Raw genomic sequence first — 18,812 nt, 5'->3', positions numbered from 1 at the left:
GAGGGGGGGAGGCCACAGACTCTGACTAGGAAACAGAGCAACTACCACAGAATTCAGTGAATACCATCTGTTGTACCAGAAACTATGAGTAAACTGCTTCCAGACATTTCATCTCATTGAAGCCCAAATCTTTCATTAAGTAGGCAAGACAACCAAGAAAGGGAGAGAGTTTCACAAGAACACACTTGGCTTTCCCTAGTCTTGTGACGCTGGAGCATCTAATTCAGGATCTGGCAGATGTAAGCTTCTGGCTGTAACCCACTCCATCTTAGCAATCAAGGACACTGTCAGTGTATGAGCTTAAAAGCAAGATCACTTGACAATACTTTGCTTAGCAATCCCTTTCACATTGCTCTCTGTGTGTCTTGAGAACCCAAGTACTGTGACAATGACTGGTATGGCAATCACAGCTGGGGTTTCTGTGCTTATTTTATATAAAATGGAAAAGCCACCGTGAAAGTCACAAAGGTAAATGATATGGACGAGACTAAACAGGAATACCAGTTTCAATGCCTGGTTCGGCCCATGCATAGAAAAAAAATTCATTTGCATCATAAATTCTGAGCTGGTAGATTAAGAAGCACAAAGTATTCAGTTGTGCGCTACTAAAAATAACTTTAAGCTCTCAGTACATAAAGTAAAAGTTATCTCTTACTATCATTTTCATGTTTCCCCAATTTCTGTATTTACATATTTTATCACCTCTTATATTAATTGTTTGTCTTAGGGTTTCATGGCTGTGAAGAAACACCCCAACCACGGAAACTCTTATAAAGGAAAACATTTAATTGGGTCTGGCTTACAGTTTTAGGTTTAATCCATTATCATCATGGTGAAAATCGTGGCAATGTGCAGGCAGACATGGTGCTGGAGAAGGAGCTGAGAGTTCTACAGCTTGATCCATAGGCAGCAGAAGACTGTTTCACACAGGGCAGAGCTTGAACATAGGAGACCTCAAAGTCCACTCCCACAGTGACACACTTCCTCCAAAAAGGCCACACCTACTCCACCAAGGCCACACCTCCTAATAGTGCCAGTCCCCATAGGCCAAGCATTCAAACACTTGAATCTACGGGTACCACGTGTATTCAAACCACCACATCTTCATTTTTAAATATTTTTTAAAAAATAACCAAGAAGCTGTTGAAATGTTGTGATAAAGAATGACTGAATGCTCACTGATCCCTGTAACTCCTCTTGAGAACTGAAAGAAACTGTTTCCTAGCCTTCCCTGGAGTTAGGCTGGAGTCATGTGCTTGACAATGGCTAAAAGAGGCTGTGGTCAGTGTTGTCATCTGCTCTTCACTCTGGCCACAAAATGCCAATGAACATTCCCTTTGTCACATTTCCTCTAAAGCTGCCAAGGGAGCCAAGACCTGGGAAGATTTTGTTGTTTTCTGTGCTCAGGGAACGAACTGGGGACCTTTGTGCTCCACCCGTGAACAAATTCCTAGTAAGACTCACAGAATAGAAAGCCACAGAATAGAAAGATGGGCGGATCTAAGTTCAGAAATCAGCAGTTTTTCCATGAAGTCACTAAGGCAGAGCTGAGTACGTAAACAGTGTCTATCCTGGTTATAGAGGAAGAATATTCATTTTGTTATACTGTTCAAGGACGGCAAGCAAGGTAGGAACCCCAGCAAAGAATGAGCCACACCCTCAGACTAATGAGCATCAAGGTACACTAAAGGCTCAAGCAGACTCCTCACTTACAACTCTACACACATAGCTTTTTCTATGGGAAGATTGAGATCCTTTTAATATCCTGGAGTTTGTTGACTGGAATCTCTTTTCCTGAAAGGGAGGGCAAGGGGGTATCCTCATGACTCAATCCCTAGAACCCATGAATGTGACCACTTTGGGCAGGGAAAAAAAAAGGTTCTATAGATGCAATTATAGTCAAGCTCTTACAATGAGATTGTCTTGTGTTTCCCAAGACTTTAAATCCAATAGGTGTCCTTAGGAGAGACAGAAAAAGAGAAAGGCACAGCCTGTGACGGAGAAGACAGATGAGTACTTGGGGCCACTAGGACCTGTAAGTGGGCTGGAGGGGCCCTGCAGGGAGGATAGTCCCACCTACACCTTGATCTCACCCTGCGGTATATAAAACCAAGAGAGGTATCTCCTCATCCAACCCAGTGAGTAGCGGTTTATGATTGACAGCCACTTGTCATGGCAGAAAAGACAGGAACTCTGGAACATTTGTGAGGATTTTTGGGTGCTGGAGAGATGGCTCAGTGGTGAAGAGCACTGTCTGCTCTTCCAGAGGTCCTGAGTTCAATTCCCAGCAACCACATGGTGGCTCACAATAATGAGCCTAGTGCCCTCTTCTGGCCTGCAGGTGTACATGCAAGCAGAACACTGTTTATGTAATAAATAAATACATCTTTTTTTTAAAAAACGAAAACTGCATCTCAAAGGTGGACAGTTTGTCAGTATTGTAGTTCAAGAAATCAGGCAAAGCTTCCACAGTGCCAGAGGATCAGTTTGCTCCTCTCACGGCAAAAGGCACTGTGCTGTTTCTATACAGCTAAGCACAGCAGTTCCCTAGACCACAGAAAGAGGGACGTGCTAGGATAGGATTCCAGGGAATGAAGGGATGAGGGATCTTTCTCATGCCTATTGGCTCGTGGGGTTCCTGCCTAAATGAAAAAAAAAATCACCACAAACCACCCCCTTACCTCCCCCCGCACTCTTTCTTGGCTTTTATGTGGCTGCCTGGCTCCTGCCCATAAGCAGAGAGACATCATTTCCTCTCCTCTTGAATCTGGGGTGGCCTGGGTCTTATTTGAGCCAATGTGTTATGGCATCAGCACCTGGGAACACATTTCGAGTTGGGACTCCATCAGACTGTGCATGCATCGGCTTTGTTCTTGATGAGCCAGCAGGGGCTTCTAAGAAACATATCCCTGGGCTCCTCCACAGCTTGGGACTCACTGGATGGGGATCCGTACTCTCCTCTGCCATCAGAGGTGCTTTGGACTCAGCAGGAGCCTAGGAAAACACTGCACTCTGTGTGGCAGAGCTCCCTTAGCTCCAAACATGAGAATTAGAAAATTGATCTGGCCTAGGGCTCACTCTGAGCACCTGAAGACAAGGTATCGACTTTCAGGACCCTGAGTTTGAATCTAGTCCTGACTTGCACATGTTACTGGTTTGGGGATCTTGAATAATTACCTTAACCTGGCTAGTGCCTTTACCGAACACACGAGCCATGAGCGCACAAACTAATAGGAGGAAGAAGAAGAAGAAGAAGAAGAAGAAGAAGAAGAAGAAGAAGAAGAAGAAGAAGAAGAAGAAGAGGAGGAGGAGGAGGAGAGGAGGAGGAGGAGGAGGAGGAGGAGGAGGAGGAGGAGGAGGAGGAGGAGGAGGGAGGAGGAGGAAGAGGAGGAAGAGGAGGAGGAGAAGGAGGAGGAAGAGGAGGAGGAGGAAGAGGAGGAGGAGGAAAAGGAGGAGGAGGAGAAGGAGGAGGAAGAGGAGGAGGAGGAAGAGGAGGAGGAGGAAAAGGAGGAGGAGGAAGAGGAGGAGGAGGAAGAAGTTCTGATGCAGGGCTTCACAGCTCTGATCTATTTGATTGATACACATGATTTAGCTTCATTGTTCACAACAGCTGAACTCTCCACAGGGTAAGTCTAATAAAGTCTAACTGGTTCCTTTTGCTGCAGCTTCAAACACCACATCTAGTCAGTCTGTGTCTCAGGAAGGCATCCAGAGACCCCCTTTTTCTTTAGCTGTTCTATTAACATTCTGTTCTCTCAACATTGCCATACTGGACCATCTCCCTGCTTGTGATAGGAACACACACTGACGAGGTTGTGCCTAGCATGCAGAGCAGCAGGAGAAAGGAGGGAAATGCAGACTCAATAAGGTGGAAGGAGAGAACCTATCCCTCAAATTGTCCTCTGACCTCCATCGGCGTTCACCTCCGTCTCTGAGAGCCCACTCATATGTCCTTACACATAATATGTAGGAAGGTAAGTAGATAAATAGGAAGGTATGTAGATGATAGATAGATAGATAGATAGATAGATAGATAGATAGATAGATAGATAATAGATAGATGGATGGATGGATAGATGATAGATAGATAGATGGATGGATGGATAGATGATAGATAGATAGATAGATAGATAGATAGATAGATAGATAGATAGATGAGAGATAATTTCTAACTGTTACTGGTATTGGTGGTGTCATTCTCATCTTTACAAAGATTGTTTGGACCCTTAGGATTTTAGGAATCCCCAAGATTACTTGTATGAATTCAGCAATTATGATAATTTACCAAAACCCAGCTTCATTCCTGGATTTAGTTCAAAATATAGTCTACTTAAAATCTTACTCAAAATGCCCAAAGAACCAAGGCTTTATTCTCTTCATTCTAAGTAGTACTTTCTAATTCTCACTTGTGTAGCATAGAGTCAAGTCTAAATCCTGGAAAAAGCAGTTAAAGGGACCACGACCTCAGAGACTAGAAATACAACCTACTCTGGAAAAGCAGCTGCTTAGCTCAGTTGAAGTCAGTGGGAAGAGTTTGGCCCACTTGGATAGAGAGGACACTTAAACAGCGGTTCTCAACCTGTGGGTCTTGACTCCTTTGAAGGTCACTTATCAGATATCCTGTATTATGATCCATAACAGTAGCTATGAAGTGGGATTGAAGGGTGGTCCTCACATGTATTTGCCTGATATCAAGAATGCCCATGAACAGCCTGCCAAACCACAACTTGGCACCAAGATGTTTGCCCAGCTATGAAGTAGCAACAAATATAATTGTATGGCTTATGGTTACCACAACATGAGGAACTGTGTTAAAGGGTCGCAACATTAGGAAGGCTGAGACCCACTGTTCTAGAGAATTACTCTTGCTAGTCCATTTTGGTTTTTCCTTACTGCGCTGAGGATATATTCCATTTTGCAGTTTCCTAACACTTGGTTTTAAACACCATTACTCAATTTCAATGTCCCTATCACTCGATCTAATTGTAAAGGCCCTCTCTCTAGCCCCTAACTCAAACTATCTCTCTTTACGGTCCAAGGGAGTGCACTAGCCTGCATCAGTGCTATCAATGTGGGGGCCAAGGACGTGCCACCCCAATGTACAGCCCTGTCACGCAGGTCATTTTGAGCTGAGATACATGAGAACCAACAGATTCAGAAGAAGCCTTTGTAGGGCTTCTCGTACAGGAAAGAAACAAGCATTCCTGAAAACAACTGCTCTGACCCCCCTTTCCTTGACAGCCATGAAGAGGACGGGGTGCCAGCTCAGAGAGGCCCACACACCAAGATTTCAGTCTCGCCCAGTCTGGTCTCTAGCACTCAGTACTCCAGCTAGGGCTTCCAAGGCCACATTCTACCCCCTAATTACTCATTAGTGCTGGGCCCTAAATTCTGACGCTGTTTCTGCTGGGAACCTGGGAAGGCAGGAAGTGAAGATAAGAGAACTACAGTTCACAAAAACATAGTTTTCTGGAAGTTGGATTTCACTTCAGTCCAGAGAAATATGACAGAGTTGGGTGGACAGGGTGATCTGTGTAAAACATGTATGTTTGAAACAAGACTACATGGAATTGGAAATGGTACCTAGTAGCAATACTCACCCTTCATCAAAGAGCCCCCGTGGGCAAGTACCTCCGTACCTTGTGAGCCAACTCTCTCCTCAATACATATGTGCTCATAAAGATACACCATCTGTGTGGGCACGACTTCCGAATTTTTCCTGACTAAGCATCTGAAGGCTGACTTCCAAGAAAGAGGTATAATGGCTCCCCTCTTGGATGGGAATGCAACTCAAATACGTGTTCTTGATTATCACAGTGAAGAGAGAACTGGCAGACTTAAGACACTCTTGTTTCTGCCAAGACCATCACACTTTCTTTTCCTTCTTCCTTTAAAAAATTTGTTTTTCCACTCCCGTCTCCAGTTGATGAATAGATTAAAAGGCACTTAGATTTCTGAAACCACTTGTCAGGAGACATTCCTCAGAAGGGCTGGATGTTTTAAAGATTGGTTTGGTCTCATTTTATAAACTAGGAAGGGGAAAAATAAAATTTCCACATCTATCAGCCTTAGAAACACATGCCAGTCTATGAATTGGTGGAAGTCATTGGCTGCTTTTATTTCTTCTATGTTTTTCTAAAATACACAAGTAGGTGGCTAATCCCAAGCGAATGGGGTCTGGTGTCATGTTTTTACCACATGCCTTTCATGTGGGCAGGAGCCCAGGACAACTACCTGTAAAATGCGAGGTGACTTTTTAGATGATCACTCACTGCTGTTGGCCCTCATTTCTACCATATTATCTTAATTCTATAAATATTTTGGTCACAAATAGAAAGGATACTATGAAAACCCTCAGAATGCAAATGGATTCACTAAGCCCTAAGCAAATGGAATTAACGAGCTATGAAGTGGGATTGAGGGGTGGTCTGATAGCAGAATGCCCATGAACAGCCTGCCAAACCACAACTGGCCACCAAGATGTTTGTCCAGTAACTGCCCTTTGACCTTGGCCTGAGCCCATCCCCTAAGATAATTATTTCAAAACAATTTACATCATTTTCCCAATTTATATACAAAAATCCTTGCTTCCCTTTGTCCTCCAGATTTTCCCATAACTCACCATCACATCCTAACCCAGGTGGTAACCCCGTCATCTGTAAGTAAGATCAGAGCTGTGGAAAAAATCAGTCTTTCTTGCTCTTTCTTTAGGTTGAAAATGCTGAGACTTTCCCCCCCACACACACACCCCACACCCCCGTGGAAACAGGGTCTCTGGGCAATCCCCAACTGGGACTTGCTATGTAGGCCAGGTTGACCTTGAACTCACAGCCTTCCAACTCCTAAAACCTAAGGTCTAGGATTACAGGTATACACTCACACCCAAGGTCGAGTGCTGTGTTATGAATGGCATTTTAAAAATATCTTTTTCCTAACTTTTAACTTTTAAAATGTTTTTGACAGTAAACCCTGTTTTGAAGTTTGAAAGTTCTTCCTATGGTGGAAGAAATCTATTTCCAAGCCTCATTACATGTGAGTGGGGCTGTGAGATCAGCTTTGCCCTGGTGAACACTGACGCTTATGAACCCGAATACTTGAGAGCCTGTGTGTGAGAGCCTTCAAGGCAAGGTTTTGCTTTGGGTTTAGGGCTCCCTTGCTACTCTTGCAAACTGCCTCCTCTTCCTAAATGTCTGGAACTACAGGCACTGTGGCACCATGCCTATACATGTGCCTTATTCATTTTTATGTTGCTTTCCTTTGAAATCTCTCGCTGTCATAGATACACAAAGGGTGTGATATTCTTCAAGTTCAGAGGGACATACCAAAGTGTAAGTATGAGCCCCTCAAAGGACAAGCACTGTTAATTATCTTAACATAAGCCAGCTAGGCCATGTTGGTGGCTCTCAAATTAAATCTCAAAAGGCCACTGAACCCCCTCATTTTTTCTTTTGATTAGTGAGAGGTGGCTCTAAAGGTGTCTTTGATAGCTATAATCTTATAAGGTGAAACCAGAAAGCGCTAGGTTTGGGCGAGAGGTTTGGTACATGTCCTTTCCCTAGAAGCTGGTTTGTTTGTAAAGTTCTTAGACACCTGCAGGTTCGCAGCTGGAAGGGGACGCGTCTCCAGCAGCTGCCCCTTATGCTGCATTCCTGGTTTTCTGTTGGCGAGAGGCGCCACTCAGATTCCTGGGTGAAGGCCTTTTCTTTTCATGTTCCCAACATTTTCCCCATCCTTCTAGTCTGCCTCACAACCACAACCTGAACAATCAAGGTCAGCAAAGCACACGTCTGCCCCTGAGGACAGAAGAGCGGAAAGCAGGAGCAAGCCCTCATGACTTACCTGTGACTTACACCGTGGCTACAGCTGTCAAAGCAGTGGCATTTGTCATCATCCCAATCCTGGTGTTTAAGAACATTAGAGACAGATGTTGCAAAACTGAGATTTCAGATGGACTGGGAATTCTTTACGATTTTCCCACCTACACTTAGGGAGCACAGGTCCCTGCTATGCACAACTTCAGCAAACATCACAGGGTTAGGAGCTAGGTACCAAACCCCAGAAATTAAAGATGCTTTTATAGTCCTCCTCTGCCAGGAATTTTTCACAACTAAAGAGCATATGTACATAAAACATAAATAAGAAGCCAAAAAAATTAATTTTATTGAATTGAGGCATTCATCCAGCACTTAACACAGATTTCAAGGGTTGCAAGCGAGAGAGGGAGCAGTTTACATTTTTAATGTTTAAAAAAAAAAAAAAAACCCAACCTAATTGCTACAGATTGTTTGTAAAATTTGTAAAATTCCTCACACAAGACCTAGACAACTTTATTTGTTCAGTAATTTTTTTCCCTCTGTCTTAAAGAAGGAAAAGCTGTATGATGTGTGTATTACTGGTTATAACTAATAAATCAGCTTGGAAACTTGTAAGAGAAGCATAAATACAATATAAAAAGGCAAGATTTTTAAAATCGTATTATAAGAATATTAACAATAAGTGGAAAAGATACATTAAAAGCAGAGTGGTGTTACATTAGTTCAAAGCAGAAATCAAGGCCAACCAAAACTGAGGTACATGGGGAAAATGGCCTGTTTTTAGAAAGTGTGCCCAGACAGACACAACCACAGAGAAATGCTGTCAGTGACTGCGTGGTCCCCTCTGTTACTCAGCCATGCGTCCTAGGCAGAGCACGCCAGCTCAGCAGGTTACGCTTTCTCTAAGGACTTGTAGTATTCCACAAGCACAGTCCAGGCCTTGGGAGCCATGAAGCCCTCAGGAGGCTTCTGACCTTCACGTGCTAGTTTGCGCATCCTTGTTCCTGAAATGAATTCGAAGTCTTCATGGCTAGGAGAGAAAAAGCTCAGTCACTTCGCCGTTTTACAAAGTTACTGCAAGATTTTTAGGGGGCATTTGTTCCTTTGGTTCATGTTAGGTTATAGACTAATAAGAAAAAAAATCACTATGATGTCTAGTTTGCCACTGAGCTAAACCACTTCCCAGCTGAGCATTCCTCAGTCTTAGAGCTAGAACAAAGAATCAAGTGAAATTATTAGTGAGATCAATTAGTGCTTTACAAAGTTTATAAAATAAATTAAAAAAAAAAAAAAACAGAGATTTTGTGTCCTCAGTACCCCATCCATCCCAAGGATATGCTGCCTATAAAGCATACTATTAGTGACGTAATGGTCCTGACAGGTGCTGCCATAACACTCAGCCCCCTAGTACAGCATACTATTGCAATGACACAATGGTCCCGATAGGAGCTGCCATTACACTCAGCCTCCTCACCCATCCTTCTCTCCTCTTTCTCTGAGGACTATTCAGCCCAGGTCATCACTGCTCAGGTTCAGGGAGTTGGCACTGCAAGGTCACAGGGCATCGCTGCTAACATTTATGTACTGAATGTGTAGATATACCTGAGTTTATCTACATGCACCACAGATATGCTGTGCCTGCCAAGACCAGAAGAAAGCACTGCATCTCTTTGAACCAGGGTGCTGGGAAACACACTCAGGTCTCTGCAAGAGCAGCAAGTGCTCTTAACCACTGATCCATCTCTTCAGTCCTGGATTCATTTATTATTTATTCGTAAGAAACATCATCAAGTCGAGTCTGCCTAGCACAGATAAAACATTTTAAAAGCTTTAATTTGGAAACGTAAATGCCTCTGGGACATGGTACAACATACACAGTAACTATCAACACTGTCCCTTAGATAAGGTACCAAAGGGAAAATAGGCTTCCTTGTCTTTTAAATATACAAAACCACATTGACAGCCTTTAGACCATAAGCACAGAGTATCTATAGCTACAAAACACACCTCCTTCAACTTAGAAAGCTGGTTATACCCAGAAAGAATCCAGGTATCTTCCATTAGTACCTCCTAAAGAAAGTACTGCCCTGATTAGAATATCACAGCAAGCATCGGAAAACATATTCAAGATGTAATTACCAGTTATAAGTGAAGTGATTAGGACATCACACACTATGAACTGAAGGTGTGTGTTCCCCAAGTTCACACTGAAGGCCTGATTTCCAATGACATGGTGCTAAACGATGGAGCTCTTGGGAGATGACAAAAGTTAGATGAGGGCATGTGAGCAAGATCCCATGATGGGACTAAACCATTTCTAAACAAAGAGACTCGGGATCCCCCCCAGTCCTTCAAAGTAGCAAGAAGATGGCTAGCTGCCTGCAAACAGCTCAGGGCCCTCAAGCCCTCATCTTCCGCACTTTCATCCTGGACTTCCCACCTATGAGAAATAATTGTCATTTAAGCCACGCAGACTAGGGAAATTTGTCATAGTGGCCCAAATTCAGACAGATACAGAAATTCTGTCAAAATACGGAGAAAGGAAGGAAGGAGAATGTGAGGCAACAGACTTAGTAATTTATCTGAAATGACATTTCGGGTATTTTATGCTATGTTCACTTGGCTTCCTATGTGTTATCAAATGCCATCAATATTATTAAAATCAAATATCATACAAAATTACTATTAGTAAGAAAGTTTCTAGTGACAAAATAAAACATGATCTGTCCATGAGATAAAAAGTAGCTGCTCATTTATGCCAGCACTCTGGAGCCTGATGCTGGAGGATTGCCACAAGTTCAAGACCAGGCATGGCTACAACAGTCACATAATAAATAATCACTAATCATTCCTATAGTGAATAAATAAAAGCTTACTGTTAAAATTTCTAAAGCTATTTAAAATTATTTCAAGTACTGTAACTTTAAATTAGCCGGAAGCCTCAATTACTGGGACATATTCTCCAAGAAGCTGATCGCTAGGGCGCTGCTATAACACTCTGTCCCCACAATGGCCATGACAGCCACTGCCCACCCCACCCCTTCCCAGCCCTTCATGACAGACAAGAGCCAGAAAGAGACCCTCAGGACAGTGCCAGGGACACGGAGCACAGACAATAAATGTTTACTGACTAGAGACCAAGTGTTTATTATCTTACCCTGGAGGGGCTCAGTAAACACCCTGCAATATGAAGCTAAGAAAAGGCGGCGAGCATGTGCAGGAAGTCTGGCTAGTTCAACACAGAACACTTGTTGCCCTAAGATTTACGATTGTTAGCATGTATTTGAGCTACATTCACATAGTCTTTTCATCTACATCTGGATTACTTACGTGGAGGGCCCTTCACAGTGATGTCTTCATAACCCCTTCACATCTCACTTCCTTCAGACCTTGCTTGCCTCTGCTGTGGGAGGTGGGGAGGAGGCTGGAAGGGGACCTGCAGAGGGGGGAGGTTGGAGAGGGACCTGCAAAGGAGGGAGGCTGGAGGGGGACCTGCAGAGGGGGGAGGCTGGAGGGGGACCTGCAGAGGGGGGAGGCTGGAGAAGGACCTGCAGAGGAGGGAGGCTGGAGGGGGACCTGCAGAGGAGGGAGGCTGAAGGGGGACCTGCAGAGGGGGAAGGCTGGAGGGGGACCTGCAGAGGAGGGAGGCTGGAGGGGCACCTGCAGAGGGGGGAGGCTGGAGGGGCACCTGGTAGGCCATGTTGTTAGTCTCAGTCACTTGGTCTTTGCCACATGCAAGTAGCTCTAAGTTCTTCCTCTACTGGAAATGGTCTCCAAGCAAAAAAGACAGCCCTTCTTCTGATCACACCGTACATGTGGTCTCTGCTACTCTGATGTGTGTTCAATGGCCAGACTGCTCCCAGAGACGGGGGTCTTGGTCACAGTATTCTTACCATGAGCCTCTAAGCAGCAACTGCACCTGGCGGGACTACCTCTGCTCTTCACCACGACAGCCTGACCCTTGGTCCCAGGCCTACTTCTACCTCTTAAATCAGCGAGACAACCGATTCCACATGGTGACACTGAGTGCTCCACTCCCCACTGGAACATGTCTGGGCTTGGGGCTAGAATGCTTTATACATAGGATGCAAATACAAGCAGCCTGGCTCACATACACAATGCCAGAAAGACCAGTGTTGATGCTTTACAGTCCATTTCTAACCATTAGCAGAAGGCACAGCCTTGGCCTGTGCTTCCAAAGTCCTGTGTGCTCTTCTGCTTCTCTGGCACTACTACACAGATAGACAGCACACCACATACATACACACACACACACACACACCACAGACATACACTACACACATATACACCACACACCACATACACACAGACATACACCACACACACACACACACACACCACAGACATACATACATACCACACACACACACCACACACACACACACACGGGATCTAATATTTTAAGGCCCCACACCTTCTTAGGTAGAGAATGTTTTAAATGACTACAGAATATGATCAAAGATGGCCTGAGAGCACTAGCTAAATGCTGCCTCAAAACAAAACACCTAGGAGCTTAAATGTGGGGTTTATCTCCCACTCCTTTGTATGCAATGACTTAGAAGAAAAGAAAACCTGGGAGGCTAGAGAGTTGCTCAGTGGTAAGAGCACTGGCTGCCCTTGCAGGGAACCCAGGTTCAATTTCCAGCACCCACACGGTGGCTCACAACCATAACTGTGTGAAACACTAGCTCCCAGGGAATCTGACACCCTCTTCTGGCCTCTGTGGGCACCAGACATGTGGTGCACAGACCGCCATGAAGGCAAAACACTGATACCCATAAATAAAAACTTAAAAATAAATTTTAAAAAATGGCAACTTGACCTTACACTATTGGTCTCTAAATGGGTTGGGTACTACGGTTAATATATAAAGTTTATCCTTGCCTTTCATATGTAAATTGAAAAAAATATTGGCAACATAATTTGTATACTTGTAACACTGAGATGAAAAATGAATTTCAGAAAAGAAGCTCTCAAATGAAGGATGACTCAGCAGTAAGGAAACCGCACTTGCCAGAGGATTAGGGAGAAAACCAAGATGGCAGCCAGAGATGAGGACTCTTAAAACTTGAAAGCCACGAGGGACCCAGAGCAAAGCAACCACCAAAACCCACGCACACAAATCAGAGTCTCAAGTTTCTTTAGTAGAAGAAATAACCCATGATGTGGAAGGCGAGAGGCATGCCACAGAAATGGCACGCATGGGGTGAAGGCATGATTGGTTCTAAAGGAGAGTGGGACTTCTGAGCAAGTATCCAGGCAGAAGAAAATAAATGTCCAGAAAAAGGCGAGAGAAGAGGGGAGCAAAGAAGATGGAGAGAGTGGGGTAGATGTCTCAGGACAAGGCTTAGCATGGAGGGGAGGGGCAGGAATGAAGCGCAGGAGATGGAGAAGAGCGATGACAGTGAGCTGGAAAATGATGGTGCCAAGCTGCCTTCTGAGGGCCACCAGCACCTGTGTGTCAGCACAGTCAGCTGGGGCATCTTCAGGCCAGAGACTACCTTGCGGTGGTCCCTAAGCCAGCTCACCACGGCCTGAAGGAAAACGGTAGTGTAGCTGAGAATCTGCCAGCCAGCGAAGCACTGTCTCCATTCCCTGGGAGCAGCGCTTACAGCTCCCTGAAGAAACTTCCCTGAGGACACGCTGGCTCTGCAGCTTCTGCTAGTGAAAAGCTGGGTTTTGACTTCCAGGGATGAGAGCTCAAGGCATACGTAAGAACTGCTGGTCCTTGGTGGTAATAAGTAAGTGAGCAAGCCGCTCCTGGAAGACTTCTTGAACTTTGTGATTAAAGGGAAAAAGCCAGACAAATTAAAGTCCTCCCTTCCTCCCAGAATGCTACCCTGTCTAAAATCCAGACTTGCTTGCATTCCTTTTGAAATTGCATTTCTAAGCCAAGGTCCCTGGGCACCTCTTCGTGAGGCCATTTCACACCATCTGCCCTGCATGCCGCAGGCATCTCTTCATCTGATGAGATGGGAGTTCCTGCTTCCACATGGTAGTGTATGGATAGCTCACTGCCCTGGCCTCATCCCTGCATATCTATCTCTGTTACGTAAGGATTTTTGCTTTTTATCGGAGGCCAGGTTTAGAGACTTGACCCAAAGGTCACTGTCTGTAATTAAATTACAGTTTCACAATGGGATGGCTTTACAAAAATAATCCCAAATAATAGAATCTGAGCCGTTTCTAGGATGATCTAAAGTTAGCTCTAAAGCATTACCTATGAGTAATGAGGAATCTGCCAGAAACAGAGAAGTCCCTTCGCTTTCACTACAGAGCAGTTTTAATTTGGGTCATTTCATAACACTGGCGAGCTAATCCTCTGTGGCAACCTGGGGGGAAAAAACCCCAAGTACGTTTGCCTTTTTTTTTTTTCTTTTTTTTTCTTTTCAAAGCCACTGGGCTACAGATTCTTTATAATCTGCAGCAGACAGACAGAATGCTAGCTCTTAAAAAACAAAGAGGAAGGGTTGGGACATCAGGGAGGGTAGAGTGAGCTAGGAGCCTACATGGGACCACGAACGCACTAACCACATGTGGCCAGCAGCTTGAAGGGCTCAAGGCACGATGACTTCTGGCCACTTGCTGACGGCGGTAAATCTTTATAGCCATATGCTGTCCCTCAGTCCACACATGTGGCCTTCAGAGCTACCAGGATCAGCTATTCAGTCGGACAAGAATGGAGTCAGCACATGGCCCCCACGTACATCGTTTAAAATCTCACATCCAATCACCAGCATTTTCAGGATGCGCACTAGATGATAAGCAATCCAGAAGAACAAAAGGGAATTTCTCCCTTGAAACTAATGGTGGTGGCTTGTAAATGGACCTAATTATTTTTATTCTAATTAATGTTTCATCCAACTTGAAAGCAGGTCATTTATAACACATCAAAACACTGAGAATGCTTAGGACTATGACTTAAAATGATCTTTCCAAATCCTGATTAACAGCTATTTATTTCTTCCCAGAGACTAAAACACACTGGATAGCATCATATATGACAATTTTGTTTATTATTTTTCTTATTATTTTCTAATGAAAGGCTAAATGAAATACATGAAAGATTTAATCAGGGGGCTAGGAAAGTGGCTCAGTGGGTAAAGTGTTTGGCGCACAAGTGTGAGGACCTCATTTTGAACTCCTAGATCCCACGTAAGCCAGACAATGGAAGACCACATCTGGAATTCCAGTGCTCCTGTGGCAAGACGGGAACCAAACAGGATAGTCCCTGGGAGCTCTGAGGCAGCTGGCCCAGCAATGCAGTGCCAACCAGAGCAGCAACAGAGCCTGTCTCAAACAAGGTTGGGAGGCCAGGACTATGTGATGGCTGCGGCTGTCCTGTGACCTCTACTTGTGTACCAGCAGATGTGTGCACCTCCACTCATACCACAGCCAGTTATACAGACAGACACACAGACACAAAGATAGACTGACAGACAGATACACACACACATACACACACACAAAGACACACAGATTTTTAAGTTTAATTATCTTGAATCTAAATTTCCTTTGTGGGGGGGTGGATGTTGAGACAGGGTCTCACCATGTAGCCCTGGCTATCCTGGAACTCACTATGTAGACGAGAGTGGCCTCAGATTCACAGAGATCCACCAGCCTCTGCCTCTGGAGTGCTAGGATCAAAGACACACACCACTATGCCCCACTTGAATCTAAATTTCTTAACTTAGGTTTCCCACCTAGCATTACACTTTTTTAAACTGGCATTTTAATTATTTTTACAATACTGTGGACTGAAGTCAGGGTGTTACCAATGGCACCCAAGTGCTCTATTACTCAATCATATCCCAGCCAGCACCTGAGTTCATAAAATCTTTAAAACGCCCTCCCAGACATTCAGATCCCAGAGCTACACTAAGGCCAAGCTGCTGCGAAATGCTGGACTTCCAGAGTGCCTGAGGCCTAACCCCACATCAAAGCCTGTCCCCATACTAGGTCCTTAGCTTTTTAACTTTTAATCTGTACTGTCACATGATTTTTGGTCAATAGAATAGGAACTTAGCTGCATCTGCTTCTGTGAAGAGACATAATTTTTTTTGAACTACCAGGGAGATTATAACATTACTGTCTAGCAGGACGTTTTCTGTGTAAAAAAAAAATAATAATAATAATAATAGAAAAAGGCATACTGGGCCTGTCAATCACCTGAACAGGAAAATGCCCCTAAGAGAGCTATCTGTTCAAGAAACTGTAAGAGACTATAGAAAACCTACCTGAGCACATAGGCCAACACAGTCACCTCTGGACCTTGTCCACTCACCCTGGAGAGTGCCTTATAGTATTCTGTCACCAACTCTACCTGCCCTCCATCCTATACTCTGTGCGTCTCATCTTAAGTCCTTTTACGAAGACCACAAAGACTGTGAAGGCATGGGGGAAGGGAGCAAGTGTGAGATCCTGGTAACAGATAAACTCACAAAGCTACAACCCAACTTAACAGGGAAAAAATATTACCGACAATAAACACAAGGTGCTTCAAGCAACACTGAAAAAGATAGCTCTCAGTATTCAAATGGATGGCTTATGTATAGCAAGGTCTGTGCAGCATTCAAACTACTTCAACTGTCAAGACAAGATTGGAAAGTGAAGAGCAAAGTAATACAAAAAGGACCTCAATGTTCTATGCAACGGTGCCTCAGTTTCTTTTCCTGTCACTATCATAAAAGATCCTGACCAATGCGACTTAAGGGGGAAGGGTTCATTTTGGCTCATAATTCAAGGTATAGTCCATCAGACAAGGGAAGGCAAGGCAGCCTCCACACACAGGCAGTAGGCTGGGCTTGACACAAGCTAAAGTCAACTCAGAATCTGCCTTCATAAGATCATACTGTAGTCAAGCCTGTAAGGCATTTTTTAAATCAGTAATTGATGGGGAAGGAGGGCAGCACTGTGGGCAGTACCTTCCCTTGGCTGGCGGTCCTGGGTCTATAAGGAATCAGGCTGACCAAGCCATGGTGAGCAAGCCAGTAAGCAGTACCCCCTTTGTGGCTTCCGTATCAGGCCCTGCCTCTAGGTTCCTGACCTGTTTGAGTTCCTGCCCTGACTTCCTTTGAAGATGAATGGTGACATGGAAATATAAGCCAAAGAAACCCTTTCCTCCCCAACTTGTTTTTTTGGTAGCAATTTTTTGTCACAGCAACAGAAACCCTAACTAAGACAGTTTGGAAATAAAGGTTAATGCTTGCTGCTTCTCAGCTCACTTTTTCTACTTACACAGTTCTATATTCCCACCCCCACCCCCCCAGGAATCATGTCACCCACAATGTGCAGGTCTTGCCACCTCAGTTCATGCAAAAGCAGGCATCCCCCAGAAGCATGCTTCCCAGTGATCCTGTCACGTTAACAGTTAACAGTAGACAGCACAGCTGGGAAAAATGAGTAGCTAACAAAATTTAGGATTTTGGATACCTTAGAGGGGTAATTCTGATTCTGGGTATCACAGTTTATATCAAGAAATGGAGGAACAAACTCACACTGGTGAGGTAGGAAGACTTTAAAGATGGTCCTGATGACCTCTGCCCCATGATGTCACTGTCACAGAATGCTGTAACATACTATAGGAATACCACAAATTGCTAGTCAGTTGACCATAAAATGTCCCAGGTAAATTTAATCATGTAAGAATTTTCCCAGCTAGGAGCAAAACAAAGGGTGTGCGTGAGAGAGATCTGAGGCACTATGTCCTGTGTAACAAACAGAACAGAAAGGCTGCATGCTGAGATGGTGAAGCTGCAGGGGAGGGCTTAAAGTAGCTTCTAGGCGCAGGTGCAATGTCAGGCAATAGCTAGCAGACAGGAAACCTAATCCTACATCTACAAAGAAATGAATTCTGCTGGCGAGGATCACCAGGAGACCTGGCCTGGCCAGAGGACAAAGCAACCTGCTTTTCTGACCTAAGAAGCTACATATATTGTTTTGTATAAAAATTTATTATTTTAGCAATATAAAACTGATAGTTAACAACAGAAGAACCCTGACATACAGGTTTAAGAGTCTTAGCCCAGAAACAATTACACTAGGTGGGCTTGCCAGTGAAAGTACACAAAAGGAAAAACGTCTGAAACCACCTTGAGGACGTGGACAGACAGACATCATTTCCAAAACCAAACTGTCTTGTGGGTGTAGGGGGGCGTCTTCTCGGTGGTAATAGAGGCACCTTTAAGGCCATGTGTCTCCCCTCTCCCTAACAGTCCACCAGTTAAAGTACACTCTACCATTAAAAACAGGAAAGAAACCTGTTAAGGTGTAATGATGCTGGACCAAGAACATTTCCCCTTCAATTGCTTCCTTTGCTCAACTCCTTGGGCACTTTCCATGCATGTACTCTCCTATAATCTAAATAATTTTGCATTGGTCTACCTGAATACAAATATTTACTCTTTAAAAGAGAAATAAAGAAAATAAGATGCAAGAGATGCTACTCTAATCGTTGGTAATATCTATGACAGTGCTGCAATCCTGTAGCTCAATCGCCCTGAGTCACTTCCAAAGCAAACACAGTTTTCTTGGCTTCCTAAACATAAACACATGACTTTTTATTGTAATTCTTATCAATAATTATCCTGCCTGAAACCTTCAGGAAATTTCCCTCCCTCAGCCTTGTCTTACACTAGTATTCAATCACACCAAAAGCTAAAAATCATTAATTACATAAAAGCTGCCGTTGAGTAATATCCACTAATCAAACATGGACAAGCTCATGTGTGCATAATTAATAACTGTTTTCTCAATACATCAAAGGCGATCGCCTTTTCACAAAATTTTAATCACTTTCCAACGTATTCCCATCAACATAATTATATTTGAGCACAAACACAGAAAATTAAAGAAACTAAGGCATTCATAAAGCTTCCCAAGTTACAACTTATTAAGATTTGGTAACTCGAAAAAATTCCAAGGAAATGAGCCACTCAAGCAACTAATACAGAATTCATCTCTGGAAAATCTTATGAG

General features: G+C 43.9%; 1 protein-coding gene across 1 annotated transcript in view; it reads right to left on the bottom strand.

The window, feature by feature from the left end:
* Nucleotides 1–8,252: 8,252 nt before the first annotated feature.
* Nucleotides 8,253–18,812, bottom strand: part of Papss1 (3'-phosphoadenosine 5'-phosphosulfate synthase 1) — a 70,415-nt gene continuing 59,855 nt past the window's right edge. Inside the window, exon 12 of the mRNA XM_051165453.1 lies at nucleotides 8,253–8,844. Within this exon, the coding sequence (XP_051021410.1) occupies nucleotides 8,706–8,844 (139 nt within the window). The 3' untranslated portion in view covers nucleotides 8,253–8,705. The remainder of the gene's footprint in view (nucleotides 8,845–18,812) is intronic.

Source organism: Acomys russatus, chromosome 23 (genome assembly GCF_903995435.1).
Source record: "Acomys russatus chromosome 23, mAcoRus1.1, whole genome shotgun sequence".
In the NCBI taxonomy this organism is placed as follows: Eukaryota; Metazoa; Chordata; class Mammalia; order Rodentia; family Muridae; genus Acomys; species Acomys russatus.
The sequence above is the reverse complement of the archived record's forward strand: the minus strand, read 5'-3'. Positions and strand labels throughout refer to the sequence as shown.